Source organism: Gossypium raimondii, chromosome 8 (assembly GCF_025698545.1).
Source record: "Gossypium raimondii isolate GPD5lz chromosome 8, ASM2569854v1, whole genome shotgun sequence".
Lineage (NCBI taxonomy): Eukaryota > Viridiplantae > Streptophyta > Magnoliopsida > Malvales > Malvaceae > Gossypium > Gossypium raimondii.
Genome location: NC_068572.1, coordinates 33,107,097 through 33,124,118, shown reverse-complemented (window position 1 = coordinate 33,124,118; position 17,022 = coordinate 33,107,097). Strand labels below are relative to the sequence as shown.

General features: G+C 34.0%; 1 protein-coding gene across 1 annotated transcript; it reads right to left on the bottom strand.

The window, feature by feature from the left end:
- Positions 1 to 15,819: 15,819 nt before the first annotated feature.
- Positions 15,820 to 16,390, bottom strand: LOC105793257 (uncharacterized). The gene is made up of 2 exons (XM_012622181.1): positions 16,041 to 16,390; positions 15,820 to 15,892 (listed from the first exon to the last, which is right to left on the bottom strand). Exons 1-2 carry the CDS (start codon positions 16,388 to 16,390, stop codon positions 15,820 to 15,822), a joined length of 423 nt encoding a protein of 140 aa, XP_012477635.1.
- Positions 16,391 to 17,022: the final 632 nt, after the last annotated feature.

Here is a 17,022-nt window from a genome sequence, read left to right as displayed (position 1 = left end):
ATGAAGATAAGCACAAGGGTAGAGGTGAATACGAAGAAGATGAGGATGATGGTCATAATCCAGTAGAGGAGCCGACACCACTAGTTATGCGCAGAAACCCTACACACACTCGTCAACCAATGCCTTACAGCACACATTCGCCCTGACAATGCTGATGATGTTTTTTTATTTACTTATTGCGATGAAAATATGGATGACATCAATAAAGTAACGATTATTTTTTTTATATTTCTCATATACTTGAACCCGTCAACTGGCCCCCGGTTACCTTGAACCTGTGACCACATCATGTCCGTTGACTGGGACCTCTACTTAGACTTCGACCGTGATCGTATCAAGCACTGTCACCTCGAAACCTAACTTCCATAGGATGAGTTTCTGAGGTAATAGTCCTATCCCAACATGAGATATGAACAGTATGTGTTTTGAGCCGCATTATCACATCTCCAACCTCTCAAATCTACCTATAAACTTTTGTGGTTTCACCCCTAAAATCTTAACCCTAATTCCTATAAAATCCCTAACTCTAACCCTAAAAGAAAATTCGAGGAGAAAAAGTGTGAAAGCACGTCTAACTGGATGTACTTTCACACTCTTTCTTCAAAAACGATTTATTTCCCAAAATTAAAAAAAAAACAGCCTAAAAGTCTAAATAAAAAAAAAAATCCGCATATATGCATTAGCCTGAGATGAAAGCAAAGCAATTTTTAAGCAGTGAAAACGTCTACAAGAAACGAAAAAATGACTGACAGTGTATTCATGTGTTCCCAACCGAGAGCTAACTGTTAACGCGGGATTTGGCACCAGTAGTATACATGGATCATATAACAAATAATAATGCTCCTAATTTATAGCCACAAGTTTAATTTGGTGCTCAAATTAGAAATAACTGATTTGGATCATTCATTGGTTTTCATCCCGTGCTCAAATAGGGGTTCATGATATATTAACCCAGACTGTTCAAGGGTTTGATGATTTCTTATATAAACTAATAAATTTTTTATAGTTTATTATAATTTCTTTTCATATAACTCTTTGAAATTTAAAACTTTCTATATCTATAATCTATATAATATAAAATATATAAAACACAAGATTGAAAATACCCTTTATTTTCCCGTTATATTACTAAATTGACATTAAAAATAATTTATTAAATAATAGAAAAGTAATAATTGTTGAGTATAAATATTTATTATAAAATTTTAAATAAATAATATTGAATTAAAATTTGTATTTATATTAAATTATATTCATTATTTTAAATTAATTATCACTTAATTAATATTATATTTATATACTAATTAAAACTAATATTTAATACTATAAATAGATACAAAATGACATTTTCGTAAAACTAATATTTACTACTATACAACAACTTGCACTTATTTTTGTGGTTTGACATATGCATTACATGAGCAAGAAATGGACTTTGGTTTTTTATTTTGTTATTCATTATATGCAAATTTGATATATTTTGCACTTCTGTTAATAAAAAATGTCTAAATATTGAAAGAATTTAGATAGGATTTTAACTTTAATTTAAATGTGTATATATTATCATCAAATATGTCTCTTTACATTTGTGATTTATAATTATGATGAAAAATTTATAGGTTACTCCTCCATTCTTTTTCTTAACATATATGTTAGAATTGGGAAGTGAGAAGGAAATATTATTACAGATTGGCAATCAACAACCTCTTCTTCACGTAGCTCCAAGTCATGAAGCTGATATAAAATGATGGTGCGGGGTTAGCCAAGATTAGTGACCATGCAATTTTTTCTTTTTCTTTTTCCTATAAAAAAAACAAACTTCCACTATAAATTAAATTAATTCTCACCTAAACAATTTTATAATTATATAAAAAGAAATATCATTATATTATTAAATTATATATTAAAAGTTATTATATTCTAAATATTATTAAATTAAAACTAAATAATATTGGAATAGATAAAGTAAGATTAATTTGCTGCATTTATTATGTACAACAATTATTCATTTACATTAGCTTTCAACTATTTACTGTATTTTGTATTTATATTTTATTTCTATGCTAATTGTATTCACTTTTTTTTATTTGCAATTTGTTGTATCTAGATTTGCTCATGAGTCGGGTTATTTATTTAGGCTTGAAAGTTTGCTTGGAATTTGAGAGGGTTTGGACAAAAATATTAGGCTCGAAAAATGGGCATGGACAAAAAAATAGACCTGCTTGAAATATGGGCCGGGCTCGGGCTTGAACATTCAAGGCCCGAGCGTGGCCCAATCCGACCTGTTTTAAGTTTATAATATTTTATATTATGTTATTTTTATATATTATGCAATTTAAAACACACTAAAAAAATAAACTTATACTAAATATATAATACTACTCAAATATAAACATTAAAATAATGTTAAGATGACTATATGAAAAATTTCAATAAAAATGTATAAGATTATTAAATATTAAAACAATATAAAATAAATATATATTTTTTAAAATTTAAAAATAATATGGGAGGGCCTAAAATGAGTTTAGGTTAATCTTTTACAAATATGGGCTGGTTTAGACAAAATTTTAAGCTCAGGTTTCAGGCTGAGCCGAGCTCTAACAAGCATAAATTATGTTAATATCATGCTTAGACCTGGTCCAAACCCGAGCCATGAGCACCTCTAGTTGTATCCAATACTTAGAGGTAATTACACATACCAAAATATATATATTTTATTTGATTTCTATATACATGTAAGATTTTGCAAGCATAAAATTTATATATATATATATAAATGTCATGATAAAGTCTTTTTCACTTTGCATACCGTCGTTAACGAAGAAACATTTTGTTTTACAAAATTATTTTATTTTATGATTTTGTTTGTTAAGATGATTTTTGTTAAGTATAATGTCATTATTAAATATAATTATATTATGACAAATGTAATAATATATTTTACTTTTGTACTTTTATTAATTATTTTTATTTTGTTAGATATTATTGATATCACTATTAATGTCAAATCAACTTTTTTCCTCTTAAAGGAAAATGAAAGTATGATATGCAAAAAAGAAATTATCATTTTCAAGTAATTAATTATTTTTATCTTTAGAATTTTTAATCATTTTAATTTTATAAATGAATTTCATATTTATTTTATTCAATCACTAAACAATTGTTTTATTGTTATTTTTTTATTTTCATTAGCTTTAAAAAGTTATTTTATTCTTTTAGTTATTTTTGAAATTGATTGATTTTTACTATAAATTAGATTAATACTCATTTAATTAGTAAATATATTCTTTTGAGATTATAAAATATATTATTTAATAAATTATAAATAAACACAAAATCACACGCAACACATGTGACATTAGAAACTAGTATATATAAAAGCATGAGTTTGAAAAATATTTAAACCGATAAGAATAGCCTTTATTTTTCATTATATTACTAAATTAACTTTAAAAATTATTTAGAATTTTTAGTTAAAAATTGTGCTAATTTTAAAATAGAGTTATTACTTTAATACAACTCTAAGCATAAAATATCTGAAAAAATTTTGACGATTATAATTATAATTTAATTTACAATTATTAGTTAAAAATTTTGAGGTAAATAATTTGTTGTGTTAATTTTTTTAAATTGTACTAATTTTATTGATGTAAAATAAATGTATTACTTGAATAGAACCCTAAGCATTTTAATCACTTAATTAATATTAATTATATACCAATTAAAATTTAAGTTTAGCTTTATAAATAACATTTAACAGTTAGGCATATTCAATTAAGTAGAATCTAAGAAAAAATACAAATAAGAAATGGAGATTGTTAGCATTAATAAGTTAGAATTATATAAAAAAAATAAGAACTCTAAGCACCTTAACTATACTTAATTAATATTAGAGTTATATACTAGTTAAAATTTAAGTTTAGCTTTATGAAAGTACCACAAAAACCTTGTACTATGCCCTAAATTGTATTTTAGCCCTCTACTGAAAATTGGCAAATTAGTCCCTATATGTTAGATAAGTGACCAAAACAATCTTCATTAAAATTTAGTGTTTATATATAAGGTATAATAATAAATTTAGGCCTCAACCTTTACATGTTTATTCAATTTGGCCCCTACTCTTTTATTGGAACTAAATTAGAAAATTTAGAAACTAATAAGGCTAAAGGGTAAAAAGGCCTTAGTAACAATTTAAAAAAAAAGCAGTTAAGCTCTTTTAAAATTAAAAATCATAAAAATTATAAAAGTTTTAAAATTACAAAATTTTTATTAAAATAACAATACCCACCCAATAAAAGAGTAGGGGTAAATTTTTTTTTAAATCTTGTAACCATTAGATTTTAATGGACCAAGATTGTTATTTTTAAAATAAAAACTTTATAATTTTTTTATAATTTTTATGATTTTTAAAATTTAAAAGGGCTTAATTAGTTTTTTTTTTTGTAATTTGTTACTAAGGCCTTTTGATCATTCAACCCTATTAGTTTCAAAATTTTATAATTGACTTTCGATAAAAGATTAGGGTTAAATTCAATAAATATGTAAAGGTTGAGGATAAATTTGTTATTATACCTTATATATAAACACCAAATTTTAACAGATGGGCTATTTTGCTCACTCATCTAAAGTCTGAGGGCTAATTTACCTCTCTTTTTTTTTAATAAAAGTGCTAAATTGCTATCCAAAGTATAGTAGATGGGGTTTTGTGATACTTTAAAGAAAGTTTGATAGCACTTATAGTTGAAAGCATTATGAAAAGAAAATTGTTGATTTGTTTTGTTAGATTAATTTTTTCTTTCTAATTCATGGTTTATTATAATGTGATTTGGAGAAATAAGGAAGTGAACAGAAAAGAGTGAAGTTGAAAATGTTTTGAGTGTTGATTTAGAAATATTGGGAAAGATATTTTATCTGATGTTAATCTATAACTTAAGTTATGAGCCCGAACTTATGTTACAAGTTTTGAAGACTTAGAGATCTTATCCTACATATTGGAATTGATTTAAAGAAAAGAAGATAACTATTAGGTATATTAAATCATGCTTTCTTTACTTACTAATTATTATTTAATTATGGATAAATTTGCACATGGGTAATACCATATGAGCACAAATGTCAATTGTTTTTAATGCTAACTAATTCATGTTGGTTTTTTGGGACCATTATGTCATGTAAAGCATCCTTTGACTTTTATTGTTCATGCTTTGCAACCTCATCATTGTTATAATGTTTTACATCAAAGCCTTAGTAATCTAATTGCTTGTTTTAGTTAAGTGTTTGGATGCAGGAGGTTGCAAATTGTTGTGTTTTTTATTTAGGTCTTTAGTTTTTGTTATGCTTGAGGATAAGGTTCGTTCAAATACGAGGGATTTGATAAGTGTAAAATTAAAATTATTTGTGATATTTTTCCTTTTGAATTTTTACTATTTAAATGCTTAAATATTTATATTTTGATTTTTCATGGAAAATTTTGAAGAATTGGAGTAAACGAAGGTTGAAAATTATTTTAGGAAGAATTTGTGATTTGGACACATTTATATGTTATTAAACTTTTATATCATTGTATATGTTATTATTTATATTATTATTAAAATTTTCATTTCATATATACATTACTTATTTAGATTAATGTATGTATATTATTTGGTATATTATATATATTATGTATATTTGCTTTAAAATTTATTTTGATACTATAATTTCACATAGTATCTCTTTTATTTTCCTTTAAATCTATTGCAAACTCAGTATATATATATTGTTATGACGAAATTTTATGCATGTAATTTATTGCATATTGATAATTTTAAATTTCCCCTTGCATGCTATTCATTTTATTTTATTTTATTTTAAAACTTGTTCGTGTTAATTTACTTGATATTCCTTTTAATTCTTTAGCTTTTAATATTAGCATTTGCCCAACATATAATATGAGATTCCTACTATTGTTGTATTGTATATTTATATTTATATTTATTGATTGTCTGACATCCATTAGTATACGTTTTAGCTTACGAACAATCATTTCGCGTTGTACATTATTATTCAATCGTTTTTTTATTCGTTCAAAAGATTACGTCTAATATCGTTTAAGTATCAAAATCATTTCATCCAAAAGCTTTCAAAATAACGTAATACTCGAAATTTGGAATCCTCGAGAGAATTGAGCCCTAACGTATTGGGTTCCAACTTTCCTCGTTGAATCTAAATAATCGAAAATTTTCTTTAATCAAAACACATAAACCAAAAACTCATTCTCGGGAATTCGATACGTCGTGTCCTAATGTATTGGATGTGACATGTCGTTTTCTCGAAATGAGGATTTAAAAAAAATAAAGGCTATACTCAATGCTAGGAATTTTGAGAAATTGTGCCCTAACGTATTGGGTTTCAATTTTTCATCTGACTTAAAAGCAATTGAATATCCTTTTTAAACTTCACCACACGAGTTTTGAAAATTAAAAGACAAGCTTATTCTCGAGGACTAAAAATGTCGTGTCCTAATGTATTGGGCGTGACATTTTATTATTCTGAGACGAGGAGGTCTTTAACATTCGCCTCGATTTATCCAAGCATCTTTTATAAAATTAACATTAATAAAAAAGGAAGGATCATATTTTTAAAATCTTTTCTCGACACTAACACATTAAACAAATCAATTCGGTACCAATTTTGGGCGTTACGAGGGTGCTAACCCTTCCTCGTGCGTAACCGACTCCCGAACCTATTTTCTCAAAATTCGTAGACCTAAAATCGTTTTCAAGGTGACCCGATCACACCTCTTAAAAAAATCGGTGGCGACTCCAAATTTGCGTTTTTAAGTCGACTATTAAATTTTTTGTATTTCAAAAAAAGTTTCGACAGCTTGGCGACTCCACTGGGGAAGATAGAGAGTCAAGCCGCAAAATTGATTGTTTTTGTCTTATTGTTGAAAATTGAAAATTTGATTTGAAAAGTTACGATCCTCTTGTTTGCACTTGTTTGTATGATTGCTGTAAATCGAGTTTTATATCTTGGCATCATATTGCATAAAGACTGTTTGGTCTTACCCTTTTAAGTGAGAGTGAGAAGCTACTCCTTCGTGAGGTTTTCACCTCCATGCAGGATGGTGGATTGCTTTCGGGATACATCCGTACCTATGTCTTCATGAGATTTTCATCTCCGTGCAGCCATAGGGAAATGTATTCCCCTAAACCGAACTCGGTCCGTATGAGCCTATAATGGGTGAGGATCGAGGAATCTGTTGGTTCGGGTACCTCAACTTTAGAACCGAGCTGCATATAGAAAAACCTAAAAGCCCACCCTTGATCGTACTGCGGAAACCCTAGCGGTTGCCCCGATAGGTGTTTGATTCCTTTTTTTTTACTTACTTGAAGTTGTGTTTTAATGTTACTCTAACTTATGGTGTTTTTGTTATGTTTGCATGTCATTTCATATTCAAAAGAGTGTCGATTTAAGTTCGATTACTAAATTAGAAAGCTTGGCATGGAGAACGGATTTCTTGATAAAGTAGAGGATAATGCTGCTGTCCGTGTGTGGTTAGAGAAAACACAATTAGAGAAAGGAGATAGTCTAGCCGGGGGGTACACGTCGGAGTTATGGGACTACATCCGTATCAGTGTAATGCAAAATAGCCTTCAGGAATTAAAGGTAATATGGGATCATTGGAATGACGAAACTAAGCAATTGTTCAACTCTAGTTATGAGGATTTACCGTATCTACTCGACATTAAGGTAGACGAACATTTGTTCTGGGCCATCGCTCAGTTTTGGAACCCCGCATATGATTGTTTTACCTTTGGAAGGGTTGATTTGGTGCCCACTATAGAAGAATATACAACTTTGCTACGTTGCCCAAAGATCCAAGTTGATAAAGTCTACTCTAGAGCCGTTAATGTCCCAACCTTTGTAAAGAAGTTGATGAACATCACTAGAATGAGTGAGTAGTAGGTCACGACACGGATCAAGCAGAAGGGGGAAAGCAAATGCATCCCATAGAAAAGCCTGCAAGAGCTGATTTTGGCACACCCTGATACGAGGAAAAAGGTCGACGTCTTTGCTTTGAGCATTTATGGGCTAGTAATTTTCCTAGGGCCCTAGGGCACGTAGATGAGGCAACCTCAGATCTCTTTGACTGACTTGATAAGAAGGTTACGCCAATTTTGGCAATTTTGGCAGAAACCTTCAGGTCACTGAATGCATGTTGAAGGACGGGTGAAGGCAGATTCATCGGATGTGTGCAGCTTCTACTTACATGGTTCCATAGTCATTTATGGAAAATTGATAAGGTTTCGTATCGAGTCTTCTCTGAAAATTATTCGCCATTAAAAGAGATAGCAGCTATACCAAGGAGAGATGACATCTCAGAAGAGAAATGATTGGTCATTCTTCAGAATCTTCGTGAGGAGGACATCGAGTGGAGAGCCCCGTGGTTGCTTCCGGATGAGATCTTGTACCGATGTGGTAATTTTGATTGGGTCCGTTACTTGGAATCTGGGGAGCTGTTGGTTATGCTCCATTGATGGTGCTAAGATAGTAGAGGTCAAGGCAGTTTATACCTGCGACCCAAGGCTTAGTTGAGTTCGAATTCTCATATAAAGACAATGGCTATAAAAAGAAGATTCGAGAGATAACCAATGCATGGGACCAAACTCGTCAGATAAAGAGATTAGCCGTAGGCCCGATGACGACTCCTGAATGTAATGAATGGTGGGTTAGAAGAATCAATGATAATATCCCAAGACCAGGTCAAGGAGACAGTCCATCGATAGAAGAACATTTGTGGGTTGTTCCCTCTGAATTGGAAATTATCAAGCAAGATTTTGAGAAGAGTAATGTAGAGCTTGAAAAAAAGATCGAGAAGTTGGAAGAAGAAAAGATGCACTTGGGATTAGATGTGGATGTTCAAAAGTTAGAGACTGAGAAATTAAGAAAGGTAAGAACAAAGATGAGGAAGATCTGGATAGTTTGAAGATAGACTATAAGAAGTTGAGGTTATCAATAAGAACTGCTGGGCTAGGGAAAACTTCAGAACAATGGCGTAAAGAGATTTGGGAAGAAAAGATTAAGGCTGACGGATGGGAAAAGAAATTTCGAGAGGTTTAGACGCGAAATGGAGCTTTAGAGAAGAGTTTGTCAGAGAACCAAAAGGAAAAATGTGAACTAAAAAGTAGAGTGGCTGAGTTAGAAAGATCTCTTCATCAGTACCAAAGTCGAAATTCCGCGATGGAATTGAGAGCGAGCTTGAGCAAGATCGAAGAAATGAAAGAAAGAATAGAAGAGTTGGAACCGGCATTGCAAAATTGTGAAATTCGGACTGAGTACTTGGAAACTCATGAAAGTCGTCAGAGAGAGCAACTTCACCACTTTCAGAATCAAGTCGAAAACAGAGATCGTATCATGGGAGAAGCTGTGGTTCAAATTCGAAAGGTAGCTGATCACCTGCAGACTTTGGCAGTACAAGCCGATGCACTGAGCGTAAAGTATGAGCTGGAATCAAGTCGGGGACATGAATTAGCTTTGTTACTTAGGAAAGTTAAAGTTCTGAGCACTAGGGCAAAACCATATTGTAATCTATTTTATGTAAAGAATTTTGTTTTCTAGTAAAGTTTTCTAAATGAAATTGAATCAGAATCGATGCCTCTTTGCATTCATGCATTCACATTACATTGCATCATATGCATTAGAGTCCACCGAAAGACCCTAATCGGTTAAAATCATTACAGCTAATCTGGAAACCGACAAAAGCTCACCAATTAAGCACCAATATGGTACTCGCCGGAAAACTAAGGAAATGGACCAAAGATTAGAGAAATTAGAGCAAATGCAAAAGGATATGCAAGAACGGTTACAAGTACAAATGCAAGAGCGGTTAGATAAAATCCAAGAAGGCATGATGGAAAAATTGATCAAAGCTCAAAAAGATGCAATGGCTGAATTGACCCATCTACTGACGGGAAGAGTAGACAAGGGAAAGGGCCTTATGGCCAATCCTAGAGAAGATAAGGAGGATCCGTTGTGTTCTCCAGGTTTTACTCCACCAAATGTGCAAACCCAAGTTGAAATATACCCGAAAGGACAATCTGTCACAATTAGGCCGCAACAATTACAAACTAGTGTCACAATCCCCACGATTTTCCAGGGAGGATTTAGTTTAAACCCGGGAGATAACCTAATTAATCCTATTATTCCCGATTTTGATGAAACAGCTGAAGAAGGAAAGGGGAATACGAAATTGCAAAAACAGTGGGAAGATAGCTATAAATGGTTGGAGGAAAAATTCAAAGCCTTGGAAAGCGCTGATAGTAATCAGGGAATTGACGCTAAGGATCTAAGCTTAGTCCCAGATCTAGTACTTCCTCCCAAATTCAAAATGCCTGAATTTGAAAAATACAATGGAACTAGCTGTCCTGAAGCTCATATCACCATGTTCTGTAGAAGGATGACTGGCTACATTAACAATGATCAGCTGCTAATACACTGCTTCCAAGACAGTTTGGTAGGGGCAACGTCCAAATGGTACAATCAATTGAGTCGTACCAAGATTGGTTCATGGAGGGACCTAGCTCAAGCATTCATGAGGCAATATAGTCATGTAACAGATATGGTTCCTGATAGAATCACTTTGCAAAACATGGAAAAGAAGCCAAACGAAAGTTTTAGGCAGTATGCATAGAGGTGAAGGGAGGTTGCAGTCCAGGTTCAGCCACCCCTCTTGGAGAAAGAGACGACAATGCTCTTCATTAACACCTTGAAAGTCCCGTTTATCACACACATGATAGGAAGTCCCACCAAAAGCTTCTCTGACATAGTCATGAATGGTGAAATGATCGAAAATGCTATCAGAAGTAGGAAGATTGATGCAGGAGAAAGTAACCGAAGGTCAGCCTCGAAGAAAAAGGAGAATGAGGTAAATAATGCGAGTACATATGACAAAGGTTACTCAAAGTCGATTATGGTGAATCAACTGAGGAAGGTGACAGCCAACCAGCCAGGCTCATCAAGACAAGAATCTGGAATGAGGCAAAGTACTGAGAAGCTCCAGTTCATGCCAATCCCAATGTCGTATAAGGAGTTGTATCAGAGGTTATTCGATGCACATGTTATTTCCCCTCATTATCTAAAACCCCTACAACTGTCGTACCCTAATTGGTACGATGCGAGCGCACAGTGCGACTACCATGTGAGGACTATGGGGCATTCCATAGAAAATTGCATAGCCTTCAAGAAACTGGTTGAGAAATTGATCGGTATGGGCATTGTCAAGTTGGATGATTCACCCAATGCAGAAAACCCATTGCCTAATCATAACGAGGTGAACATGATGAGTGGAAACAGGGGGAGAAATGTTAAGACAGACGTTGTAGAGGTAAGAACCCCTTTGAGATGTGTTTGGAAGGAGATGTAAAAAAGGGGGTTAATCATTGCAGATTCAGAAAAGAGTTATGAACTGAAAGAGAACTACTATGAGTTCCACCATGAGATAGGACACGAGATACATGAATGTACAGAATTCAAAACTTTGGTTCAAGGCATGATAGATAACAAAGAGATAGATTTCTATGAAAAAGTTCAAGAGGAAGGAAACATATGCACCTCGGAATTAACGGCGGGAGTTCCAAAAGCTAATTATCCTATGGTCATCATTTTACGACCTAAGAATAGTGAAGTTAGAACGTGTATAACACCGAAAATCATCATTCAGAAACCTGCAACCTTCCCTTACAAAGATAGCAAGAAAGTCCCATGGAACTATGAATGCAACACAACTGTTCCAGGAAAGGAGACTTTGGCTGCTATGGCAGAAGGAGATCAAGGTATAGGCTTTCACATGTGTAGTGGGAAGCGCTACGAATTGATAAACTCCCGAGCAGAACCGATAAAAGAAGGAGCTTCGACAGAAATGCAAAAGAGAGAAAAAGCAATCGTGCCTGAACCATTGATCAATGAGCCAATAAAAGAAGAAGAAGCTAAGGAATTCTTAAAATTTTTGAAACACAGTGAGTACAGTGTTGTGGAACAACTGCATAAACAACCAGCGCGTATATCAGTGTTAGCTCTGCTCCTGAGTTCTGAGGCACATCGAAGTGCATTGATAAAAGTATTGAATGAGACATATATAGCTAGTGACATTTCAGTTAATAAGTTGGATCGGTTAGTCAACAATATAAGTGCTGACAATTTTATCTTCTTCAATGATGATGAAATACCTCCTGGAGGTAGAGGCTCAACTAAAGCTTTGACATTACCACCCGTTGTCAAGGGTACACGTTGCCAAGAGTTTTGATTGATAATGGGTTTGTATTGAATGTATTGCCCCTGTCCATCCTAGATAGACTACCTGTGGATAGCTCATATATGAAGACATGTCAGAATATAGTAAGAGCATTTGATGGAACTGAAAGAAGGGTCACAGGAAGAATTGAGATTCCTTTGATAATTGGCCCAACCACTTATGAGGTAGACTTCTTGGTAATGGATATGAAACCTTCCTACAACTGTTTGTTGGGAAGACCTTGGATACACTCGGCAGGGGATGTGACGTCATCACTTTATCAGAAGTTGAAATTAGTGTCAGAAGGTCGGTTGGTGACGATAAGTGCTGAAGAAGATATCATCGTGACAGTAACTAACAATGCACCATATGTAGAGACCGATGATGAGGCACTAGGATGTTCTTTCCAGTCTTAAGAATTTGTGAACGCAATGTTTATTACTGAGGAAGATAAAATCCTGGTACCAAGAATATCCAAGACCATGAAGATGGGTCTGCAGTTGATGGTAGGAATGGGAGCCTTGCTAGGAAGAGGTTTGGGAAGGCATCTACAAGGAAGAGTTGAGGCGCCAGTACTGAAGGACAAGTTTGATCGCTTTGGCCTGGGCTACAGACCAGATATGAAACAAAAGAAGAAGGAAATAGAGAAGAGGCAAGAGAGAAGAAGGGCACGTTTGAGCGGAAAGGAAGTCAAGTGGGAGCCTATGACCTTTCCCCGCATATCAGAGACTTTTGTATCAGGAGGGATTATTCATCCTCAGAGAAGGATACCGGTAAAAGAAAGCATCAATGAGGTAAAGGAACTCTTGAAGCTAATGCTTTTAACTTAGAAAATGGATGGAGCAAACAACTACCTTATTAGCTATTCAGCCTGTTACTATAGTAGAATGCCTTTTTGTTTTTCATTACACACTCTTACTCAAACTCACCTTTCTAGTCAATAGCACAATAGAGCAAACAAAGTAATGCTAACTTACTTGGCAACTCTAGGCCTTGGAGTGCCTACTGTCCTTTATTTAAGTAATGTTTTGGCAATTTGACTGAGTTTGGCTTCAAAAGTCCCTAAGTTCATTAAAAGACACTCATTATAGTAAAAAACTAACTAAGGTTAGGACATCTCATGTTTAGGATTTAATTTTCAAGCAACTCTCCTAAGCTAAATTCACCTAATCCACTGTCACATATTGTAGGTGTACTGAAGAATTTAAGCTCATCATCACACATCATAAGTAAATTTTGTACTCATTATAGGCAAAACAAACCGTGGCAACTATGTGTGCCATAGAAAAATGAATGGCAGGTGAACCAAGAATTAAAACATGCTCAACTAACTATTTAATGCAATACTAAATGCTTAACACACCCCCAAACTTAAGAGATGCATTGTCCTTAATGCATGTACGAATATACAACAGAAAATGTCATGGAAAAATAAATGAAATGCATGATGTATGGAAGGGAAAAGAACTTCCCTGGCTTAGACCGGAGTGTAGTTTCTTCATTCTGTCCTGTGAGTGGATTTACGTGCACTCTGTTTACACCGCATTTTCCTTTTCAATGATTGGAGTGGCACGTCCTCTTGTTCATCACCAGATTTGGTGATTTTATCAATAATCTGATTGATCTTATGATCCTATTCAATCATAGGTTCAGTAAAGAGAGGTGGAGAAACTATAGTGCTATCCACTGGTGGTGTAGGTGTGGGATTTACTTCTTCTTCCTCCTCACTATCAGCTGGAAAATTGAATGATTCTATCTTCTCTGTTTCTTCCTCTGGTTCTTTGGTTTCTTTCTCGATAGTGGCAGGGTCTGTCTCAGCTGGCTGGGCTTCACCAACCTCTTATGCTACAACTGTCTACAATTACTTAGGAAAGTTAAGAAATACAGGCATTAGCTTGGTGAAATTATTTTGAAGGATCTTTTCATAGCAGTGTCCCTCCTCTCCACATAGGCCCAGTAAAGAGTCAATTTGTCCTACACCTTTTCCAAATCTACAGCAAGCTAAAACTGCTAAGTCTCAAAAAGATTATTCTGTTTCTGCAACTTCTCAAATGAATTGAGCACTTTTTTTCTTGAATAAATTGTTAGTCTTAGAGGTTTTTGTAGTAGCAAATGTTGGCGTAGAGGATGTTGAGGCTGAGCTAGGAGGTTATTGCCATGACAAATCCTCCTCAGAAATCTTGGCAGCAATCAATCTTGTAATGGCCCCTTTATTTGGGACGACATCCTCATCAGCTTGGACTGAGACATTAACACACTAGCAAAGCGCGATGATTAAAGAAAGAAATTTTAGACTCTCGGCATTCTTTTGTGCGCACCGGTGTACTCCGTTGAATATAATATTACCCACATTAATTTTCCTACCCTACATGATGGAATGGAGCAGCAACATTCACTCCTTAAAAACTGTTGAGTTATGGATAGAAGGGAGTAGGTGCATCTTAAGAAAGTGATACGAAACCCTACACTTGGGCTTCAAAGATACCCTTTCCACGGTGTAACAATCCTGCCTCGACACCATCCATTTAGTTCCCGTCACACAGAGGTCTTGAAGAACCTAAGTTAACCCATTAGTAGTAACGGTTGTAGCAAGCTCGATATGCTTGTCTTGGATATCAAAAAGACCATACTGAGCATTAATCATGTCCTTATCAAATAAGACTAAGACTTCTCGCACATATATAAAAGAAGCATTTGGAGAAATAAGATGAGCATAGAACTCACGAACAATCTTGGTTAGCACATCCTCCAGATGCAACCAAAAAATTTGCCATCCATGTTGCTCGACGATAGAAGAAATAAAAGCATCGTATCCCATGAAAGGCTCGTCTTTAAAAAGAAATCCTTTTTCCAAACTGAAGGGTCGCTTGGAGATGTTGTTCTAGTACCGCTCTTCTGCCGCAGCATTAAAGAAAGTGCGAGGTGACATAGTAGATGATTGGGGGGTAGATTGTCTAGCCATTATGAAAATTTAAAGTAAAAGTATGTGTAGAAGAAGAAGAAGAAAATTTTGAAGTGTCTAAAGAAAGCATAAATAAGCATAGAGAGAAAATTTAGGGTAACTGTAAAAGAATTGAAGCGGCTAGGGTAAAATAAAATGACGGCAAAGTAAGGAGTAAATGAGATATGACGTGAGTGATGGGAGGCCGATAATTATGGCTTGACTTTGGTGTGATGGAAATTTGGAATGAAAGTGAAAAGGATACATGCCCAAATATTTGGGAAACCAAGTGGCCAATGGGTACCATACGGCCCAACCTCACAATTGTCGTTGTGAGATAGTGTTGATGGTTCAGGAAAATTACTTGTGCAAAGTAAGTTTTGTAGTATAGAGGAGGGAAAAACAAAGGGATTTTTGGGGGGGAACTGTGAAGTGACGTAGCCCTAAAATAAGAATTTTGGCCTTTCCACCATGGGCTACCCAAGTAACGTAATAGGCCCAACTGTCCAGAAATCTCTCCCTTGGACTATTTTCTCTGGTCAACCCATATTACCTTGTACCTCAACATCTATTTCCCTGTTTTTCACGACATAACTCTCTTTCACAATGTTGCAGCAGAAGCACAACTGATAATTTCACATTCCTTATTCTGTCTCTGGAAATCATGGAAAGAACTACTTAAAGATAAAAATAGAAATAGAAGCAACATGAAATAATTAAAGATAACTAATAATAAAAATGAAATTAAAGTAAAGAAATTAAGGAAAAGAAAATTAGAAAATATAATTATTACCTCAAACATCTCGGAGGTCAATGGATTACTTGTCTTGATCCACATGAGCACCCCAGTAGTGCTTTAAGCATTGTTCATTAACTTTAAATGTGACCCCCGTTTTCATATCTTTGACATCAACAGCTCCATGAGGATAGACTTGAGCTACTTCATATGGACCTGACCAGCGAGATTTTAATTTACCAGTGAACAATTTGAGCCTAGAGTTGAACAACAACACTTGTTGTCCTAGTTTAAATTTCCTTGGCATAATCATCTTATCATGCCACCACTTGGTTTTCTCCTTGTAGAGTTTAGCCTTCTTATATGCCTGTGTCCAAAATTCTTCCATTTCATTCAATTCTAACAACCTGTTATGGCCAACAGCTTTCCAGTCCATATTCATCTTTTAAATAACCCAAAATGATGTATGCTCTAACTCAACAAGTGACATGGCTTCCCAAAAACAAGCTAAAAAGGTGACATCCCCAACGGTGTTTTGAATGTCGTACGATAAGCCTATAAAGCTTCATCCAATCTGGAGGACCAATCTTTTAGAGTTCGGTCCTCCACTTTTTCCAGAATTTGTTTAATTTCTCTGTTAGAAATCTCTGCTTGTCCATTTTTTGGGGGATAATATGTTGTGGCAATCTAATGTTTCAACCCATACCTTTGCAAAGCATTAGCAACTAATTTGCAATCAAAATGAAAACCACTGTCCAATACTCGACCATAATTGGGGAGACCCCAACGACTCAATATTCTATAAACTCATTTTTCTTAGTTTTAAACAGAAAGAAATCTTGTTCGAAAAACGCTTTTCATAATATTTTTTACCCAAATTCATAGCCCGAGTTTTGAACTTGGCTCTGATACCACAAATATAACACCCCAAACACCGCCTAGACATTATGATCAGATTTAGAGAAGCTATCATGATATTCTTCGAAAAACCCAGAAATTAGTTAGCCTTGTAGAATAATGCTAGATTTTAATAAAAACAATTCTAATTTATTTTTAGTGAAAATTTCC